Source organism: Xenopus laevis, chromosome 1S, assembly GCF_017654675.1.
Source record: "Xenopus laevis strain J_2021 chromosome 1S, Xenopus_laevis_v10.1, whole genome shotgun sequence".
Classification (NCBI taxonomy): Eukaryota; Metazoa; Chordata; class Amphibia; order Anura; family Pipidae; genus Xenopus; species Xenopus laevis.
Genome location: NC_054372.1, coordinates 188,819,699 through 188,832,237, shown reverse-complemented (window position 1 = coordinate 188,832,237; position 12,539 = coordinate 188,819,699). Strand labels below are relative to the sequence as shown.

At 43.0% G+C, this 12,539-nt stretch overlaps 1 protein-coding gene across 5 annotated transcripts in view; it reads right to left on the bottom strand.

Moving 5' to 3' along the window:
- The window catches only part of pdzd2.S (PDZ domain containing 2 S homeolog), a 200,281-nt gene that overhangs the window by 77,683 nt on the left and 110,059 nt on the right, over nucleotides 1–12,539 (bottom strand). For all 5 annotated transcript variants that reach the window (XM_018244541.2, XM_018244540.2, XM_018244542.2 and 2 more), the window contains 4 exons: nucleotides 11,112–11,535; nucleotides 5,612–5,754; nucleotides 5,143–5,275; nucleotides 3,136–3,303 (listed from right to left, as the gene is read on the bottom strand). In XM_018244541.2, coding sequence (XP_018100030.1) covers nucleotides 3,136–3,303; nucleotides 5,143–5,275; nucleotides 5,612–5,754; nucleotides 11,112–11,535 — 868 coding nt within the window. The remainder of the gene's footprint in view (nucleotides 1–3,135; nucleotides 3,304–5,142; nucleotides 5,276–5,611; nucleotides 5,755–11,111; nucleotides 11,536–12,539) is intronic.

The window sequence follows — 12,539 nt, the reverse complement described above, 5'->3', positions numbered from 1 at the left end:
ACTTCTTTGGTTCCACATTCTCAGGCCCCCAAGAAACGTGATTTCTAAAGAACCAAAGGAGCCCACTGCACAGGTCTGTTTTAGTTTGCAGGGCCATTCTTGGGAGCCTTGTCATTGTGGTTGGTCAAGGGGGTCCCTTGTAAAGAGCCTATGAGTGCAAAACTTTACTTCTCCTTTAAATTTCTTTAATACAAAGGAGAAAACAAATAAGCTTTGGTGGAATTTTAAGGACCTCACTTGAACTCAAAGCTTAAATATATTCTTCTACTGTAAATATTTAGACTGATAATTCATCAGTGAGATCTGCTAAAAACTGGTAAAAACTTCCTGCTGAGCAAGAAGCAGTAGGAGATATTATCACCTGGTCCCTGGAAGTTATTTTAAACATTCAGTCCAAGCAGCAAATAGATATTAGGGCAGGGGTGTCCAAGGATAGATATGAATGTGGCCCAGTTTGAAACACTCGGTTCCCTGAGGAAACGTCATAATAGTATAATAATAAGTCTATTTACTGTAATAGTCCCATATTCCAGTGTATAGCTACAACTGGTTATCCAACTGGTATTGTAGTTATTTTATGTGTATTTTCTTTACTCTTACAAATCAAAAGTGTTTGTGTATCTCGTGTGGCCCCAGACAATTTTTCTTTTTCCAATGTGGCCCACAGAAGCCAAAAGTTTGGACACCCCTGTATAAGGGCTTTGCCAGTGGTATAAAGTGAGTCCCAAAATTACTTCTGCAGGTTAATATTTATATACAAAACTACTCTCAAAACAAATAGAACTTGCAATGCCTCTGATCTTCCATCTAATCAGTTCAGATAGGAAAAAATGTTTAAATTTATTAAGACTTAACGTTTAATAACCATTATATATAAAAGCACACTGCCAACAACACAAACAAAAGAAAACACTCCTACAATCATTAGGAAGCAGTGTGGGACCGTGTCCCTAAAATTAACACATATAAAAAAAAACACAAAAAGGTGGTGTTGAGCACTCACTGCTAAGTTCAAAGTCAGAAATTGCAGTAAATAACAGTAGAATAGAGATATGCGAGTGACTTTCATGTCTTCCTTGAGGCTGAAGAGGGTCTTTTGTCTCTGGACAAGGAAATGGATATGACGTAAAGTGAATGGGGAGGAGGAAAGAACTATAAAGTGCAAGGGAATTGGGAACATCTTTCTCTTTGGATCCTGACCTCCTACAACACAGGACACGGCAACAATGCTAGGATTTGGTAACCATGTAGGTAAAGTTAGTATGCCTTAAGACTATTTTAATAAGTTATGTCAGATGCGTTTTCCAGTCATGTATTTATTGATGTTGTCTATTATGCCTTATTGTAAGTAAGTAGTGGTTGTAGAAAGCAAGAAGTGTGAACGCAGTCTTTACACTTATTTTTGGGTTAATATAAATGTTAATATTTAACACAGATGCAGATTTAAACATGGAGGAGACGCGCCGGTACCTTATGCCCCTGAGGAAGCCAAGCGATCGGCCGAAAATATTGGGCGGGTGGCATAGGTGGGTGATTAGCTCCCACTTGTTCCCCACGTAGATAGACTACCGTATATACTCAAGTATAAGCTGTCCCGAGTATAAGCCGAGGTACCTAATTTTATCTCCAAAAACTGGGAAAGCTTATTGACTCGAGTATAAGCCTAGGGTGAGAAATGCAGCAGCTTCTGGTAAGTTTCAATCAAAAAACTTTAGGGTTTCTGCTCCCATTGGAGGTCCCGGCGTCTCATTTATGGATGCCAGCGACCATTCTTGGATGCCGGCAAATATTCTTGGAGACTATTCTTGGACGCCGGCGACTATTCTTAGGCGCCGACGACTATTCTTAGACGCCGGCGACCGTTTCTGCACTTGACCCAAGTATAAGCCGAGATACAGTTTTTAAGCATAATTTGGGGGCTGAAAAACTCGGCTTATATTCGAGTATATGCGGTAGGAAACGATTGGAAGGGAGGATGAATGAGTTTAAACCTTTAGAGGTAATTTATTTAACAGTCGCAATATGTGACTTTGAACTTAGCAGCAAGTGCTCAACACCACCATCCACCTTACGCTCATGGTTTTTTATATATGTGTTAATTTTAGGGACACGGTCTCACACTGCTTCCAAATGATGGAGGGGTGTTTCTTTTGTTTGTGTTGTTGGCAGTGTGCTTTTATGTATAATGGTTATTAAAAGTTAAGTCTTAATGAATTTTAACATTTTTTCCTATCTGAACTAGTTAGCTGGAAGCTCAGAGGCATTGCAAGGTCTATTTGTAATGAGCCCTGTTTGACTTCAGGTTGTTGTGTGAATGGCTTAGCCAGTGGCCAATAATCATTAAGCGCATATAATTAATTGTGCACGTCCACAAAGAAACAGCCCGATTCCTTGTTCCCGTGAATATAGAAGCTTGTGTGCCTCTGGCAGAACAAACCCAACGATGACATATTTACTCACTGTAAACATATAAATGAGCCATAGGGTTGACATGTGGCCGGTAAAAATGGCGGTGAAGGTCATTAGGAAAAGTTGACTACCCTAATTAGCCATCAAGCCATACTTGGTATTTTTTATGCTTTCATTCATTTCCTGAGATCAGCCCATTATAAATTATGTGCAGAAAATTGACTGCTGTCATGGCAACCCAAGCCCATAATCACTCTCTTCAAACAAGACAAGGCTGATAGCGGGTATCCTGAAAGCTTATCACTAATGAACCATGGAAACCATAGCTGCCCACCCTCACCCTAAAGCTACAGAAATGCCATGAACCATCAACAAATCAGTGTACCAGGAAAGATAAGATAGGAAATGAGGCAGAAGGTACAATATGCTATTATTCATAATGATTATGCTGAATATACACTACTCCATTTCTAGCCAAAACTTAATACAGATTTATGTTAACTGTGTAGAGTATGTAGGCCTAGGTATAGGCCTCATTATATCATGCATCAAAAGAAGTGGTTTGATTTGTAGCCCTAGTTATATCCTAGAATAGCACAACCAAATCATGAAGACCTTCCCCTAATCGGATCTATAATCACATGAAGGGCAGATATTATACTAAACCCTGGCTATTTCTAAAGGCAATGTAACTTAATGAGACAGAAGGAAAACTCATGCACTTACAGCTGCCTGATGGGCGGGAGACGTGCTGTAGTCCCTTTCTTCTTCAACGTGTGGTTCTTCATTTTCCTTGTCATCAGAGGAAGGGCCGACTTCCTGAGCAGATGAGGCGCTGACCAGATCCGGCAAACTCGTAGATGGGTATTTGCTAAAGTCCACATTAGAGCTCTCCTGCAGGAATATATGAAAAAAAATTGCAGGACCATATTTCCCATTAACAGTGTACAGAAAATTAAAATTTTCGGTGCAAGAACCCCTTGTAAGTCCAACCTTTGGTCAGAGCCCCCCTCAACTGATAATGAGTTTGCAGATATATATATATATATATATATATATCCATTATCCAGAATGCTTGGGATCTGGGGGTTTCCATAATTTGGATCTTCATACCTTAAGTTTACTAGAAAATCATGTAACCATTAAATAAATCCAATAGGCTGGTTCTGCTTCCAATAAGGATTAATTATATCTTAGTTGGGATCAAGTACAAGCTACTGTTTTATTATTGCAGAGAAAAATTTGGATTATTTGGATAAAATGGAGTCTATGGGAGATGGCCTTTCAGTAATTTTGAGCTTTCTGTATAACGGGTTCCCATACCGGTTTATAGAAAACAGTGTATTGGACATTCAGCTGCAGTTCCAATATATCTAGCAAACATATTTTCAACCCAAATCTCACCCCAATTGACATTCATACTGGGCTTTCAGTGTATCTAGAAGAACAAATAGGCATTCACCATAAATGTTTTCTATAAGTGGCACTCAGGCTGAGCCTCTTGCCCCTGCTTCAAGAGCAGTGGCAGAACTATCGGGAGAGCAGGGTATGTGATTGAACCAGCCCCCCAGGGCAGCTTGTGAACTACTGAAGTCGCGGTGAATATCAATTAGGGAGCTAGCACACGGCAGATTCGGGGAGATTTAGTCACCTGGCGACTAATCGCCTCTTCTGCGGGGCGACATTCTTCCCGAACTGCCTACCGCCTGCTATAATGAGAAAATGCCAATGCACCCGCTTTGATTTCCGAAGTCGCCCGAAGGTATCTCACAAGAAACTTCGGGCAACCTTGGAAATCGAACCACTGCGAGTGCACTGGCGCTGGCATTTTATCATTATAGCAGGCGGAAGGCAGGGGGAAAGCAGTTTGGGGAGATTGTAGACCCGCAGAAGAGGCAATTAGTCACCAGACGACTAAATTTCCCGAATCTGCCCGTGTGCTAAAGCCCTTAGGGAGAGGGTGAGGGGCCCGGCTGCATGTCCCGCCCCCGGGCCCGCCCCCGCTAGTTACATTACTGTTCAAGAGCCTGCAGGGCAGCCAGCTACTCAGACTTGGAGCCACTGGTTTAGAGGAAACTTACCTAAAATCAACTTTTCTATTAAGGAAATCACCTTTTTTATGTATAACGTATAATACATAATAGTTCACTGACCTCAGCAACTAAACAGTGTTGGTTCTTCCTTAGAGGGACAAAGCAATCAAAACTCTATGTGTGCTATAGGCCTGTGAGCAATGGCACGCGGGGCAATTGTCAGCCTTTCTCGGCCTGGCTATAAAGCAAGACAGGACTGCTATTCTGTTGCTATGCTGTTGCTAGGTACCAACAGCACTGGGTCGCACACTTTCCACTCACAGGCTGACTACAGTTTTTGGTCAACCCCAATCTTTCCTACAAATTCACACTATATAGTTTTAAAGGAGAAGAAAAGTCAAATGCCAGGCACCCGCCAGTGATTGTAATCACTTACATGATTCCCGACCAGTGCTCCTGTACGAGCACCACTGAGCAATCCTCTCCCTGCTTTTCCTTTCTTTGCATGGGTGCAGATGCAGCGTAAATTGAAAAGCCAACCTTTTCACTCTACTGAGCCCAGGCCATTAAAGAAATTGCATGAGGTGCTTGAACAGTAGAACCTCGGGTACATTTGACTCCCCCCCCAGGTGGTTTAAACATTCCTCCTCCTTTAAGGTAGAAGAACTAATTATTCTGCAACATTATAGAGAAGACTTACCCTACTGGCAACGACCAGCTGAATGATGCCCACGCTGGATCGCAGAACAGCCACAGCTTCTTGGTGAGAGAGTCCAACCAGTGACTTCCCATTTATCATTAATAGCTCGTCCCCGGCTTTCAGTCTGCCATCCCTGTAATACAGCAAAATTACATGCACTTACTCTAGAACAGACATGGGGGGGTGAGGGTACTGGCAGTGCAGTAAGGCTGAAACCCTTGTCTGAGAGGGTCTTGTGCTATTGGTGGGATGCCGGGAGTTGTAGTATCCCAACAGCTACGGGGCATAGGCGGGACAACCCTGATTTATATACATAAAATATTAAGCAACTGATACTCAACATAATAGCCCCTTATACTTTTATCCTTCCTTCATCCTACCCTTTGATCCCAGAGCTTACCTTGACCTGACCCTAAAAGATGGGGTATCTGTAACCTGAAGGGCAGCATTCCGATCACAAATTACTCACCTGTCAGCTGATCCACCTTCTTCCACGTGTGCCACCACTATTCCATGTGGGGACCTCTTTGAGCCTCGTCCACCAGTGATCTGAATCCCCAGCCCATCGGCGCCCTTCAGCATGTGCATCTTCCATATACAACAGCCTTCACACTACAATGAGACACAAGAGTTGGCTCACACGCATACACCCCGAGAAGTACACAGGGCCCAGCACTAAAATTACAAACCTGCAGATAAAGACCCCCTTTTATCTTTTTATTTTTATATATATGCAACCCTATTATCAGACAAGGGTACCCCGACCAAATAGTGGACCGTCTTTACATCCATAACTTCTGTGTCTTAGACTCCATGGATGGATCTGATCGACATCTAAAATTTGAGGGATTCTCCACTCATTCTAGCCTGACTTTCTTGAATAAATCAGTCCAATTCTCCTTGGTTTGGGAATTCATCATCCCATGCCAACTCTTTCATCGTCCCTGCATGTCAAGCACACAATCCCATTTCTTAAGATGAGGCCTGAAATGTAACTTTAAAATGCATGCCGCATAGAACAGCGATAGAGCACATAGGACAGGCGGATTACCCATGAATTGTCATGGAAAAACATGTTTTTTCCCCAGAATGCATCAGTTAATAGTGTTGCTTCAGCAGAATTTTGCACTGAAATCTGTTTTTCAAAAGAGCAAACAGATTTTTTTTATATTTCATTTTGAAATCGGACACAGGGCTAGACATATTGTCAGTTTCTCAGGTGCCCCCACTCATGTGACTTGTGCTCTGATAAACTTCAGTCACTCTTTACTGCTGTACTGCAAGTTGGAGTGATATCACCCTCTCCCTTTCTCCCCCAGCAGCCCATCAGCAGAACAAAGGGAAGGTAACCAGATAACAGCTCCCTGGTAGATAAAAGAGCAGCACTCAATAGTAAAATCCAGGTCCCACTGAGAGTTCCATCCTAAAGGTGGCCATGGATCAGAAGTCGCCAAACGAGCAGATCTCTCCCCGATATGCCCACATTGAAGTGTGCGATATCGGGCTGATCCGATCATGGGGCCTAGGGCTTATGACTAAGTGTCCTAGACACTAAACACGTCAGGCATGAGTATTTCATACAAATAAAATTTTCTTTTTATTCAACATTTATCTGATCCATGGGTGAACTATTCGAGTGCCTTGCTCCAACATCTGGTTTTCTTATATACGGTTTATGTGCTCCCTTGGGCTGAGAGCCTGGAGCACCTGGGCCACCTATTCTATTTGGAGAGATTATCAACTTGCGAGGTTTGAATCTTATACATTCTGAAAGCAGATGACCAGGCAAAGCTGCCTGAGATGCACCTACTCAACAATATTACAACTAATTTGCAGTGAATTATTTGCAGTGTAAACAGTGTAATTTAGAAATAAAAATTACACCATAAAAACAATCACAGAATCCTTTAACCCGTAATTTGGGAGACGTGTTATGGAAAAGTGAAGTTTAATGTTAGTTCTCCTTTAAATGCATCATCTCTGGAGCAAATGCCTTTACTTAGCAAGAGAAGACACTTGACTTAAGGCTGAGGCCGCTCTTGTATGGAGCATAAACACCATAAGAATGTCTTCAGCAACATTTCAGATTCCCACTATGACTGGAAAGGGCTGAGTTACACAAGAGACATTCTCGGAAGTCTTGAGACCAGCAGATTGCGGTTTCATACCTCCAAAAATATTTTAGATGATAGAGTAAACGTTATATATTTATCTGACACGAGGAAGTAGGATACACTTATATTTTTTTCTTCGGAGGTTAAAAGGCAGTTTCCCATCACAAGGAAGGTTGAGAACATTGCTTCAGGTGGCAATTTACCATGAACTGTAAAAGCTGAATTTCAGGTTTTTCTAGCCGAAATGTCAGCTCTTTAATGTGAACTAGCGAGGCTGCCACCCCAGCGCACTTCATGATGGTGGGGAAGGGAGCGGGGGAAGTAGCATCTGTTTTTATCTAATAGAAGGATAACATCTTCAACAGTCCTACAAAACATGTAGTTGCTTAACAAGAAGAATGAGAGTCACATGAGACAATCTCTGTGCTACATTGATTGAGACATATTTGAGAGAAAAATCAGCCTGCCCCACTGACACGGACATTGATTATGGAACTATGAAGCAACTTTAAAAATCCTTCTTGTAGATCAATCATCAGCTTTAGGGCCAAATGAACAGGTTCACCTGACATGGCCCATATCCATGGCAGCCAAAAATCCATTCTGGTTGCGACAGCCTTTATCTGAAAAATCGCTGAGAAGTAGAAAACCTCAAACAGCCGTATCCCCAACATATAATTCAATAAACACCCCCCCCCAAAAAAAAACAAACGCATGCCGTTCCACCATTGTTTTCATTGTACATGTTCAAATCAGCAGTGGATTCCTGAGCAGCAAGTCTCTGCGTGTTTATGTGAAATATATGCAGACGTGTCACAAAACTTCAAACGTATCAGCCGAGGACTAATTTGTAAATGTAAATATTTGGAAATTTGAACTTAGTCCAGGTTAGGGTCCATGGGCGTCCACAGAGGGGGGCAAGAGGGGGCAGTGCCCCCCCCTGGGACTGTGCACATAAGTTTCCACCTGTTCGTGCATTGGCCGCAGCTTAGTGTGGTTTCTGTCGCGATCCCTCGAAGATTTTTCTTCTGTGCAGCAGAGTTTTCTTTTAGCTCCTTCCCTAGGTGCTCGCTCCCACCTCCCTTGTCACGGTGCTTATTACTTCAGCTGTGACAGAGAGAGAGAGCAGCCAGGGAGCATCTGATTGGCCAGTAGCACAGATTGCAGCGCGGGAGAAAACGAAGGAAGGAAAGCCCTATCTGAGTTCTGGGGGTATTTATACATGTACTTGCCCCTGTGCCATCTGTTTGTGAGTTCTGGGGGTATTTATACATGTACTTGCCCCTGTGCCATCTGTTTGTGAGTTCTGGGGGTATTTATGCATGTACTTGCCCCTGTGCCATCAGTTTGTGAGTTCTGGGGGTATTTATACATGTACTTGCCCCTGTGCCATCAGTTTGTGAGTTCTGGGGGTATTTATACATGTACTTGCCCCTGTGCCATCTGTTTGTGAGTTCTGGGGGTATTTATACATGTACTTGCCCCTGTGCCATCTGTTTGTGAGTTCTGGGGGTATTTATACATGTACTTGCCACTGTACCATCTGTTTGTGAGTTCTGGGGGTATTTAAAACTTGCCACTTTGCCATCTTTGTGTGAACTAGGGTTGCCACTTGTCAGACAACCGGTATTTTGAAGGGTTGCCCGGGTCAAAACTTCCTGGATGGTTTTTCAAATTAGGGAAACTGTGCAGGATTCCCTTGATTGACCCGGCGATCGGCTGATCGCCGTGGCATAGCTCCACCTCCTGATGGCAGTGACACACCCAGCTATCTCACAGCCCCGCCCACAGATGCCTCCTTGCCCCACCCTGGAAAATTTTCTGCGGACACCCATGTTAGGGTCTGAATCTAATTTCGCTCTTAGCGATAGACACTGATCTGCTGTTGACCAGAAACTGCTGTTAAGAGGAAGTTTAGTTTAAAAAGTCTGCTGTGGGTCTTTTATATTTGCCTTTCCAATACTTCTTTAAATAAAATAGAGATGCATTCAGTAGACCATGAATATGAACCTTTAGACATAGTATACACTGACCAAGTTACAGGGGTACACAAATTAGCACTCACCCCAAATCTCCCCCTAACAGGTCTTAAGGCTGGGCACCATTAGCTCATAAAGTTACAGATATATAGAAAGATTGGGGTAACAGTCACCCTGCTATAGTTACAGGGGTACCCAAGGCAGACTTAAGAACTCAACCCAAATCTCCCCCTAAATGGCCTTCAGGCTGGGGCCCCCATAGCTAATAACAAGGTTATAGATATATAGAAACATTGGGGTAACAGACACCCTGCTATAGTTCCAGGGGGGTACCCAGGGCACAAATAAGCATCAACCCAAATTTCCCCCTAAATGGCCTTCAGGCTGAGCCCCCTTAGCTCATAACGAGGTTACAGATATATAGAAACATTGGAGTCACAGTCACCCTGCTATAGTTCCAGTCCAGGGGTACCCAGGGTATAAATAAGCACTCACCCCAAATCTCCCCCTAACTGACCTTCAGACTGGGCCCCCTTAGCTCAGAAGTGCTGATACTTTACTAATATGAGGTCTACTTTTAGGGATGTTGTCTCAATATGATCTACAAGCATAAAAGCATTGTTAGCATTCTGTTCCATGGATATTACTTAAATATTGATTTATGAAAAAACGTATATTGCTATATTTAACACAACTATTTCTTATGTAACCTTAACATAATAAATATCTGAATGAAAAGCATAAAATAGGATGGTGATTGAGACAAGCTGTTTGTTGACAGTGTCTTGAGATCTACTGATCACCAGCTAAAGGTCTACTGGTAGATCCCGATCTACCTTTTGGGCACCCCTGCCTTAGTTCATAACTGGGTTACGGATATATAGACAAATACTGGGGTAATAGTCAACCTGCTATAGTTCCAGGCGTACCCAGGGCACAAATAAGCACTAACACCAAATTTCCCCCTAACTGGCCTTCAGGCTGGGCCCCCTTAGCTCATAACAAGGTTATAGATATATAGAAACATTGGGGTAACAGACACCCTGCTATAGTTCCAGGGGTACCCAGGGCACAAATAAGCACTCATCCCAAATCTCACCCTAACTGACCTTCAGACTGGGCCCCCTTAGCTCATAACAAGGTTACAGATATATAGAAACATTGGGGTAACAGACACCCTGCTATAGTTCCAGGGGTACCCAGGGCACAAATAAGCACTCATCCCAAATCTCACCCTAACTGACCTTCAGACTGGGCCCCCTTAGCTCATAACAAGGTTACAGATATATAGAAACATTGGGGTAACAGACACCCTGCTATAGTTCCAGGGGTACCCAGGGCACAAATAAGCACTCATCCCAAATCTCACCCTAACTGACCTTCAGACTGGGCCTCCTTAGCTCATAACAAGGTTACAGATATATAGAAACATTGGGGGTAACAGACACCCTGCTATAGTTGCAGGGGTACCCAGGGCACAAATAAGCACTCACCCCAAATCTCACCTTAATTGGCCTTCAGACTGGGCCCCTTAGCTCATACCTGCAATACCTATAAGGATATTTAGGGCACTATATAGAAAACTCAGCACAAAATCTCATTAATTGCCTTCCAGGTTGGGACCTGTCTCTCCAGAATTCAGTCTTTTCTCAGGACCACAGTCGTACAGTTTGGAAACAATGCTCTAAGGCCATATTCTATTATAGCAAACCTACAAAGTCATAGCTGTAGAGAAGTATTGGCCATTACCACTAAAGGCACATACAAATATAGGAAGTATTTTGGATAGAGAATGTCAGTGCTGCTGTAGTAGAAGAGTACCTTAGGCAAGATTTAAGTTGGCTTCTAGTTTATATTGTAGAGCAGCTTGACTTACCTGTGCAGGGTGATCACTTGATCTACAGTCAGACCGGTCACCATTGGGGAACTGATAACTCTGCTGAGCATCCAGGTCGGTGCTTTGAGACGCCCCCTGATTGTCCCCATTATTTCCCGAAGTTTCGTCGGCCGAATGAGATCCATCGATCTCCATGGGGGAGTAATGTCCATTCTCTTGCACAGTCTCCTCATTTTCTTTGCTTTCCTTGCCATCCTTGAACGTCCTGGAAATGACCCCAAACTTCCGGGTCCTCTTTCCATTCTGCGTTGTCCTGACACTCGCGTGTGAGCTTGCCGTGGCTTTGAGTTCACTAGTGCTACTGTGACTGCCATGTGAAGGAGGAAGAGGAGCTTTACGTTTAATGCGCCGTAACATGATCAAGTAGATGAATCCGCCATTCCAGCACTGCTCAGCCAGGTAACTGAAAGGGAAACAAATATCATTACAAATGACAGTACAACAATATAACATGCAAAGTACACTATTAACATGCTTATTGGCATATTTTATTTTTGGCATTTGTGTACCTTGTGCAACTCACCATAAAATGCCATATACCTATACTATACTGTGTCTCCAATCAATTGTACAGGTATAGGACCTGCTATCCAAAATTCTTGGGACCTGGGGCTTCTGTAATTTGGATTTCCATTCTACTTAAAATGTATTTGAAATTATCTGAGGGCTTCTTTCATCGTTGAATAGAAGACATCTATCTAGCGATATGAGTTCCTGTTAGCTTCTTATATCTCATTTAAGACTGTGGTGTTCCTTTAGGGTTTTGATGGGTATCTCAGATCAAAGACTAGCTACAAGCAGGGGCTATCCTGATCTCGATGCCGCCCCCTTCATGCAATGTTAAAGAGGCGGCTTTTTGATGCTCCTTGAAATTGGCCATTCGCTGCCGCCTGAATCAAGGTTCTCAGCTCATCTCATGGATTTGCAGCCCTGGCCATAAGACATTTATACATTGATACTTTTTCTCTTTTGCTGCCCTAGGGGGTCTCCTTGAAGTCATATCTCGTCAAATTAGGGTGAAATACAGAATGAAAAGTCACAGATACTTCAACCAAAGCAGGATGATGGATAGAACTACATTTTGATATATTTGCACTTATATTTGTCAAGGTTGAATCACTTGGCAGTCCTGACCAAAGAAAGTTTCAAAACTACTGCTTTAAAGTAAAGTCTGATTTATTCCCATGAATGAGTTTGTGTGAGGAAATGCTCCGTTATTCCCTCTGACAGCCTTAATATGACCTGTATAGAAGGCAGATCAAATGGCATTCTCATAAGTTCCACACAGGGGGAATACTGTGTCATTCTCAAGCAGTCCAGATAATTAACCCCTGGGGGACCAGAGATCATTCTCGGAGAACACAGTCCCGCTGTTATGTAGAAATGTTATGTAGGAACCCGCCACAT